This window comes from Lathyrus oleraceus, chromosome 1 (genome assembly GCF_024323335.1).
Source record: "Lathyrus oleraceus cultivar Zhongwan6 chromosome 1, CAAS_Psat_ZW6_1.0, whole genome shotgun sequence".
NCBI lineage: Eukaryota > Viridiplantae > Streptophyta > Magnoliopsida > Fabales > Fabaceae > Lathyrus > Lathyrus oleraceus.
Window position 1 is genome coordinate 167,765,825 of NC_066579.1, and position 9,460 is coordinate 167,775,284.

Here is a 9,460-nt window from a genome sequence, read left to right on the forward strand (position 1 = left end):
ATTCTTTATCTTCAACCTTGTGTTTCAACAGTTGGTATGTAGAGCTCCGATTCAGATTCAGATCAGGAAACATGATTGTACGTGAGGCGTGTGCGATTGATTTTGTTTATGAAATTCACAATGAATTGAAGTTCAAAATCAAAGCAGAATCACATTTCTTGATTTTGGAGGATTGGGAAACACGAGTGTTAGTAAGTTTCTGAGTGAATATGCACAAGAACAAAGATGAATGGTGGAAACAATAACTTGAACACAAAGCTTCCAGTCTTTGATAGAAAGAATTAGAATCAATGGGTGATTCAGATGTTTTTGTTGTTTGGAGCTCAAGATGTTCTTGATCGCTTTAATGACGGTTACATAGCGGTTGTAGTAGATGCAACTAAAGCACAAATAAACACGCATAGAGAAACAAGGGAGAAGGATCAGAAGGATTTGTTTTATATCAATCAATGTGTGAATATGAATATGTTTGAGAAGTTCGTTGATTCAACGACATAGAAGGTTGTGTGGCACATACTTGTATGGTGGTAATGCATCAGTGGAAAAGTTGAAGCTTCAGTCTCTATGAATGGGAATCTCAACATGAAGAACAATGAGAAGGCACCCGATTACATCCCTAGAGTGATACTAATTACAAATTATATGAAATCATGTGGAGAGACTGTCTCTGGAAAAGTAATCATTGAAAAGGTATTGAGATCACCTACTCTTCAATTTGAATACATTGTTGTAGTAATTAAATACTCTAAGGACCTTAGAACCATGTGAATTGAATAGTTGTAGAGTAGTCTAAAAGAACAAGAGTTGCATTTGACTAAGAGAAACTCTGAAAGAGAGGTAGAGCAGGATATAAAAGCATGTTCTAGTAAGAAGAATCAAAAGCAATCTTGATCAGAGGCCAAGAAGAGACATGGTAGTGGTTATCAGAAGTCGTAAGTCTCAAACTCTGATAAGAAGAAACATCAGAAGGGAAAGAAGATGTTGTACAAGAAGAAGGTTCAATGCTACTCTTGTAAGAAGTTTGGTCACTTTGTTGCTGATTGTTGGTCAAACAAGAAAAGGAAATCAAAAGAAGCAAACATAGCCAGAGGAGAGTCTAATGATGAACCTGTGTTATTAATGGCTTCTGAATCTGATTGTGAATATCTGGTAGGATGGTGGTATATGGAATTGGATGCTTAAATCACTTAACTGTAAATAAATAATGGCTGATTAATTTTGACTCTATAAAAAGGACAAAATTCAGATGTGCTGATGATAAGTATCTGAATACTGAAGGAATGGGAAATGTCAAGGTTAGAGTGAAGAATGGCAAAACTGTTCTGATCAAGGATGTTTGGTATGTTCCTGGCATGAAGAGTAATATGATGAATGTAAGTCCGCTAATTGAGAAAGGTTTCTCAGTTACTATGAAGGAAAATCTTTTGAAGTTGTATGATTCTGATCAGAAGCTTATTATGAATTCTGAACAAGGAAGCAACAAAACCTTCAAAGTGAAGGTTGAAATAGTTGGAACTAAATGTCTTAGTACAGAAGGTGCTGAAGGTTACAGTGAGTTATGGCACAAGAGATTGGGGCATTTGAACTTCAAAAGCTTGGGGCATATGAGTTCTAAGAAGTTGGTACATGGCATTCCTAAGACTGTGAAACCTGAGAAGTCATGTGAGATATGCATGAGAGGTGAGCAACCTAGATTTCCATTTTCATTAGAAGTGGCTCCAAGAGCAAAACATGGTTTAAGAGTAGTGCACTATGATGTATGTGGACCATTTGAAGTACCTTCCACTTGGAGGAAACAAGTACTTTGTATCATTTGCAGATGATTTCACAAGAATGACATGGGTAGCACTCGTAAAGTTTAAGCATGAGGTGTTTGATGAGTTTCATAAGTTTAAGGTGAAGAATGAAAAATAAAGTGGTCAAAAGCTGGAAATTCTAAAAACTGATGGTGGAGGTGAGTACAACTCTACAGAGTTTAAGAAATATTAAGGGAAATGGAATTTAGCAAGAAGTTATTGCTCCATACACTCCTCAACACAGCGTCTTGCTTAAAGAAGAAACAAAACTTTGATTGATATGACAAGGAGAATGTTGCAGGAGAAGAAACTCCCTCACACCTTATGGGGAGATGTCGTTGCCACTGCAGCATATGTTCTCAACATATGTCCAACCAAGAAACTGAAGGAAATTGTTCCTTTTGATAAGTGGATTGGAGATAAGCAAAGTGTGAGCCATATGAAGGTGTTTAGTTCTGTTTGTTATAAACATGTTCCAGATGCTAAGAGAAGGAAGTTGGATGAAAAAAGAAGAGCCATGTTGCTTGTCGGGTAACATAGTATTGATGCTGAATAGAGTCTTAAGGCAAGTATGACTCTAAGTTGAATCTGATTTTGATCTAGATTTTGATGATGATCCAGATTCTGGTGGTAATCATGCCTCTAAAGGTGATCGAGCCTTTGAAGGTATTCCAACATTAGATATTGTTCCAGCATCCGAAGAAGATTTAGAACAAGTTCAGAGACCACAAAGAATCAGACAAATACCAAGAAGATTTGCATAGTTTGACATGTTGCAAGATACTGAGATAGACTCTGAAGGGTAAGTCATTCAATGTGCCATGTTGGTAGACTCTGAACCAGTTATTATTGAATAAGATTTCAAGAAGAAAGTGTGGCAGAATGCCATGAAAGAAGATTTTGAGGCTATAGAAAGAAACAATACTTGGGAATTGACTGGGTTTCTAAAGAAAAAGAAAGCCATCAGTGTGAGATGGGTTTGAAAGTTGAAACTGAACCAGATGGATCAATTGGAAAACACAAAGCAAGGTTATTAGCTACAGGATTTCTATAGAAATCTGGATTAGATTACTTTGAGGTGTTTGCATCTATAGCTAGACATGAAACAATCAAACTGGGGATTACTATAGCTACTAATAGAATTGCCCTATGATGCATTTAAATTTGAAATCTTCATTTCTGAATGGTGCTTTATAAGAAGAACTTTATGTGTCACAACCTCCTGGATTTGTGAAAGATAATCGGGAAGGGATGGTGTACAAGTTGCATAAAGCCTTATATTGACTGAAACAAGCTTCTAGAGATTGGAATTTGAAAATTGATTCATTTTTCAAGCTTCAAGGATTCATAAAATGTGAGATGGAGTATGGTGTTTATGTTTAACATACATCTGATAGCAATATGATTTTTGTGTGTCTCTATGTTGATGACATATTACTAATAGGGAGTTGTTCAGATGATATAACTGAGTCCAATAAGGTATTTATGAATGAGATTGAGATTAGTGATCTAGAAAACATGGTATATTTTCTAGGGATGGAGATTTTGTACTCTGATAAGGGTATGATTTTGCATCAGTTGAAGTATGAACTTAAGCTTATGAAGATATTTGAGAAAATAAATTGCAAGTCTGCAACTACACATGCTAAAACAAATCACAAGTTGGACAATGATGTTGAGGGTCATGATGTAGATGCTATAAAGTTTAAACTGTTGGTTGGCTCATTGAGATATCTCTGCAATACCAGACATGACATATGCTATGTAGTTGGAATGGTGAGTAAGATTATGAACAAACCAAAATGGTCACATTACCAAGTTGTTGTCAAGATACTGAGGTATATTAAGGGGACTATGAAGTATGGAGTTTTGTTCCCTTTTGATGTTGAATCTAATTCAGAGTTGATCTTCTATTCAGACTCTGATTGGGGTGGAGACAAAGTTAATAGAAAAAGTACTTATGGATATTTCTTCAAGTATATGGGAGGTCCCATTTCTTGGTGCTCTAAGAAGCAACCAATGGCTGCTGTTACCACAAGAAATTGATAGGACATGTTAAAGGTGTAATCAATGAAAGTGCCTTATAGATTTAAGGATTATACCCCACCAAGGGGAAGATTGAAAGCCCAAGATAAACAAGAGCTGAGAAAACCATAAGTTACTAGAAGATGCAACCGACAAACACAATCATGTTTGGTCGAAATCCATTCTATCAACTGAACTGAAGATTGGGACTTAAGAAATTCTTGGCTGTGTCAAACACCTAGGAGACGGTGTCGACCTAAATACCTGAGCGGGAGAAGTTTGAACTTCAAAATGACTAGCAGTTATAGGGAGAATAAGCGCTATATTATGGACCAGTTTGTAGATCGTGTATAGAGTAGTTTGTAGATCGTGTGGCACGACGTCTGTTATTTTTAGAAGTTTTGCCTGTAGGCAGTTTCTTTAGTTTATTATAAATAGGAGATCCCACAGAGGAATCGGGGTGTTAATTTTGTACCAAAATCACTTGTAAAAACACTTCTCATTCGCAGCGCGAGGAAGCAATAGTTTTTTAAGAGTGCTATGTACGTGAATCACCACATTTATTTCAATGCAACTTCCTTATTTTTCAATTGTTCCCGTTGAACACTTTATTTTAATTTCATTTACGTTTGAGTTATCATTTTACGTTTTCGTCTACGCTGTCAATACTGATTCTATTACGATAATAGATTTCACCAAAAGCGTGTTCGTCGTGTACGTATTTTGAATATTGTAGTGATGTCGGTCACGAGTCACCCATAGGCTATAGCATCATTATCATTTCGTATGGAAAAAACCTGTGCTTGTTCAATCCTTTGTCAGAAGTCGTTTCTCACAAAGTTAATTATCTGTCGAATTGAATAAGTCACCCTATCACACTAGCACATGTCTTAGGATCAACTGGTCAATCCTGCAAGTAACCCTTAGTTTTAAGGCTTAGGGAGGACCAGCGGTTGTTTACCAATTTCCACAGTAAACAAAATGGCACACCCAGTGGGACCAGTGCTAGTGTATTTACGCAATTGCATGAAACTTAGAAGTGGCAAACTATATAGTAGGCCACAAGAAACTTTGAAAATGTCAAACCCCAATACAGATGAAGTGCCACAAGGGACTTTATCCACTACGGAAACAGTAGTCTCACAGGTTGCAACTTTGCCTCCGATGACAAGTGCAACCTCAACGATGTCGACTACGGGTGCGGCTGGAGCATCAATTCCTTTACCGCCACCAGGAGGTTCAGGATCAACGATAACGACGTTCAGACCATATGTGCCTCGCTTTGGCACCACAGAACCTCTTTATGGAATGTCGTATTCCTTAATGCCAAGATATCAGTCGACATCAAGTGCATCATTGTTTTCAGACAACGCTCAAAATACGAATCCCTTATTGCAAGGATCAGCGCAAGGGGGCAATGCTCAGAATAGGAATAATACTCAGAATAGAACGATGCCACTTTCGAGCACTTCAATAGAGGTGTTGAGGTAGCAAATGGATGATAGTAACCATGAGTTGGTTAATATGTTAACTAATTAAATGGGTACATTTTTTAATCCCGTGATACAAGAATCTGCTGAAACAAATAGGCAGGTGGCTAATCAATTGACACGCTTGTGTAACTTCCTAGGGGCACCGGCCCGACAGATGGCACAAGTAGTCAGGCAAACAATTCCTATTCTAGTGGAGATAGGGGCAGAAGAAGATGAGACATTCCACGAGGGACAAATCCTTAGACCCCAACAAAATCCAGGCGTTCAATCAGGAATAGAAGGACGTAACCAGATGGTGTTGGTTAACCGACACCAAGATTCTGATCAAATTGTCGATCAACATCGACAAGAAGACTTAGCAGTAGAAAATAATTTGACAACTATTGTCGAAAGGATTATAGCTAGGAATGGTATGAGTGCCACATTGCAAAGGCCACTGTATGCTTCCCCGTTGGCTGAATTTATTCTCCAAGCCGAGGCACCTAGAGGAATAAAAGTGCCTAAATACACTAAGTTGGGGGGAGAATCTGGTGAGTCGACAATAGAGCATATTGTCACATATCTAACAGAGTCATGAGATTTATCTCATAATGAGTGTTTGAGAGTAAAAAACTTTTCTTCCTCTCTGACTAAGGCTGCCTTCACATGGTTCACTTCTTTGGCCCCAAGTTTGATTGATTCGTGGGCCAAGTTAGAAAAGAAGTTCCATGAACAGTTTTACGAAGGACACTCCAAAATTAGTTTGGCAGAATTATCTAGTATTAAGAGAAGGTTTGCTGAGAGTACTGACGATTACCTGAATAGATTCAGATCATTAAAAGCCAGGTGCTTTACGCAAGTACCAGAACATGAACTTGTTCAAATGGCTGCTGGGGGGTTAGATTATTCCATTAGGAAGGAACTAAACCCTACTTTTGTGAAGAGCATGTCACAATTGGCTGATAGAGTTCGACATCTCGAACGGCTAAGGCTAGAAAAGGTTAGACATAATAAGGCTAAGAAAGAAAAAGTAGCGTTCGTCGACTATGACGCGACAGATCCAATATATGAGGCTGATTATGCCTCATCAACCGAATTAGAAATTGACGTGGCTGAGTTAAAGCCAGAATATGCTTATGAGTGTCGATCATTACTTCCTGCACAAGGGAAAAATCCTGTCGAAAACAATCCAAAATTCACTTCGAAAACTTATACATTTGAAGTGACAAAGTGTGAGGAAATTTTTGATTTGTTAGTTAAAGATGGTCAAATGGTGGTGCCACCTGGTACTAAAATACCACCATTAGAACAAAGACAGAAAAGAGGATTTTGTAAGTATCATAATTATCTTGGTCATAATACCTCTAATTGTTATCTTTTCAGGGATCTGGTTCAGAAAGCAATTCAAGAAGGCAGGCTGAAATTTGCTGGCCGCAAAATGAAGATCGACGCTGACCCCCTCCACCAGGAGGAAGCTCTATTCGTTGAGCCAGTCGAGATCAACATGGTCGATATCACTGAATATGATGAGGCCGACATGCTAGAGCAAACTGGTGAAAGCCCAGATGTAGACATAGCTGAAGTCTACCCAAGGCCTGATGAAGATTTGGTAGATTTCCTGTATCGCTGCAAGAATAAGGGTTCACAAGTCTGTTTATGCCCTAGATGTGGTGTTGTCACCGACAAAGTAGCTGCTGAAAATTTCCAGAAGCTACAATTGGGTAAAAGCAAAAGAAGTGGGCTGAACAGAGAGCGCCAGAATGAAAGAGTCCCAAAGAAGGCTATAGAAAATGCTCAGGCGAGGCCTAGAAGCTTCGTACCATCGACAAGTGTTCCTAGAGGCACATGGATCAAGCCTCAGGGAAAACAAGAAACCCCACAAGGTGTTGTTGTTGCCAGAGGAGGTCTAGCAATTAACTACAGGCATGAGTTCAAGTCTGAGAAAAGGACTCATGTCTCTGAAAATTATTTGGGGAAGAACCCCATGTCGAGAACTCAATGGAGACGCTTTCAGCGGCACAAGCAGGCCGAAAGAGAGGCTGCTAGAGGAATAGCTGGAAAAGGCATGGTTAGTGGGGCGAATGCTAGAAAGAAAGTTGTTGTGAAGGTCGACACGGCAGCTAAGGAACGGATCAGGGAGTATGTCCGTGGACCAACTGAAAAATGTTCTGATGAGGTTACTGATGACTTCAATTCAGAATCAGAAGCAAGTTTGGACATCTTAGTCAATGTGGTGTCAATTCTACCACAAGAATATAATTGTGTGATTGAGGTGGAGGAGTCGGTAGATGATGCCGACGCTGAAGAAATGGTGTTACATAAACCAAGATGTTACTTTGTGTTGAATGAGGGTTCTGCTGAGAGCCAAGAAGCAGTTTTGAAGGGCCCACGATGACTATGAAAAATCATTTGAAACCGTTGTTGATTAGGGCCAAAGTGGAAGGTGTGACTATCAACAAAGTGTTGGTAGATTGTGGCGCCACTGTTAACATCATGCCACACCATATGCTGAGGAAGATTGGCAAGTATGATACTGATATTAGATCCAACAACGTGGTCTTGTCTGACTACGGGGGCAAGACAAAAAGCACCATGGGTGTGATCATGGTGAATATCACTGTTGGTTCAATAACTAGGCCGACACTGTTTATGGTAATAGATGCCAAGCCAAGTTACAATTTGCTAGTCGGCAGAGAATGGCTCCATGGTGTCGGAGTTGTACCATCTTCAACACATCAAAGATTGGTGATTTGGAGAGAAGATGGAGTGGTCGAAAATATCGAAGCTGATCAAGGTTACTTCATGGCTGACGTGAACAATGTCGGCAAGAAGGAATTCGAGAGAAAGCTGGCTAAAATTTCTCCTTGTTTACCAGTTGAGGATGTGTATGCTAATCTGAGTGAAGCTTTTGTTTCTCTAACTTTGCACGAGACTCATGGCTTCATTTGGGATGTGGAATGTTTAAATGATCCACCCTATGCAGATATCCAGCCGACAGGCTGGGGGGATGTCACTGATGATGACTGAGCTAGAGGCCCTAAAAAGGATTTCGGCATACATTACCGAGAACAAAATAAAATCGGCCCTAGAAGCTGAAGAAAACATGGTTGTCGAAGCCTATGTGTGTAAGAAAGAAGGTAATTTGGCTATTGAGCTAGGGCCTCCAGGTAAGCCAATTTTGGCTAAAGGAAACGTCAACATACAGCGTTTGGACTGCATTTATGACGATGAACCTTTAGGGTTTGAAAGAGATCCAAAGGCGCCAGAAAAGATGCGACCAAAAGACCCCTTGGAAAAAGTTGACCTTGGCGAAAATGGCGACACGAGGCCAACATACATTAGAGCAAACATTGATAAAGAGTTAAAATCTGAGGTAATATCTCTACTTAAAGAATTCAAGGATTGTTTTTCTTGGGATTATAACGAAATTCCTGGTTTAAGTAGGGATTTGGTAGAGCTAAAACTGCCAATAAAAGCTGGAAGAAAGCCAGTAAAGCAGACGCCTAGGCGTTTCGCACCAAAGATCATGGCAAAGATAAAAGCTGAGATAGAAAGGCTCCTCAAAAGCAAGTTTATACAAACTACAAGGTATGTTGAATGGTCGGCCAATATTGTGTCAGTAATTAAGAAAAATGGGTCTTTAAAAGTATGTTTGACTTTAGAGATCTAAATGTTGCTACACCCAAAGATGAGTATGCCATGCCCATAGCAGAAATGTTGGTCGATTCTGCCGCTAGTTTTGAATATTTAAGTATGTTAGATGGTTATTCTGGATATAACCAAATTTTTATTGCAGAGGAAGATGTGTCGAAGACGGTGTTTCGATGCCCAGGAGCCTTAGGTACATATGAGTGGGTTGTCATGCCATTCGACCTGAAAAATGCCGGAGCGACATATCAGAGGGTAATGAACTCAATGTTTCATGATTTTATTGAAGATTTCATGCAAGTATACATTGATGATATTGTGATAAAATCAAATGGTCGACTTACTCATGTCGAACATCTCCAAAAGGCCTTTTTAAGGATGAGGAAATATGGATTGAAAATGAATCCATTAAAGTGTGCTTTTTGTGTGCAGGCGGGTGATTTTCTTGGCTTTGTGGTGCATAAAAAAGGTATTGAAGTAAACCAAAGCAAAACAAAAGCCATTATGGACGTCAAGCCT

At 39.2% G+C, this 9,460-nt stretch overlaps 1 protein-coding gene across 1 annotated transcript; it reads left to right on the plus strand.

Annotated features, from left to right (window-relative positions):
* Positions 1 to 978: 978 nt before the first annotated feature.
* Positions 979 to 3,842, plus strand: LOC127097589 (uncharacterized). The gene is made up of 7 exons (XM_051036093.1): positions 979 to 1,160; positions 1,235 to 1,373; positions 1,449 to 1,757; positions 2,098 to 2,226; positions 2,276 to 2,327; positions 2,400 to 2,462; positions 3,241 to 3,842. Exons 1-7 carry the CDS (start codon positions 979 to 981, stop codon positions 3,840 to 3,842), a joined length of 1,476 nt encoding a protein of 491 aa, XP_050892050.1.
* Positions 3,843 to 9,460: the final 5,618 nt, after the last annotated feature.

Bases quoted from the DNA above. Each gene is read 5' to 3' on its own strand.
- LOC127097589 (XM_051036093.1), top strand. From the start codon at position 979: ATGTTGTACAAGAAGAAGGTTCAATGCTACTCTTGTAAGAAGTTTGGT. The intron at 1,161-1,234 runs GTATATGGAATT...CTCTATAAAAAG, and splicing joins GAATATCTGGTAGGATGGTG to GACAAAATTCAGATGTGCTG. The intron at 1,374-1,448 runs GTAAGTCCGCTA...GATTCTGATCAG, and splicing joins TGAAGAGTAATATGATGAAT to AAGCTTATTATGAATTCTGA.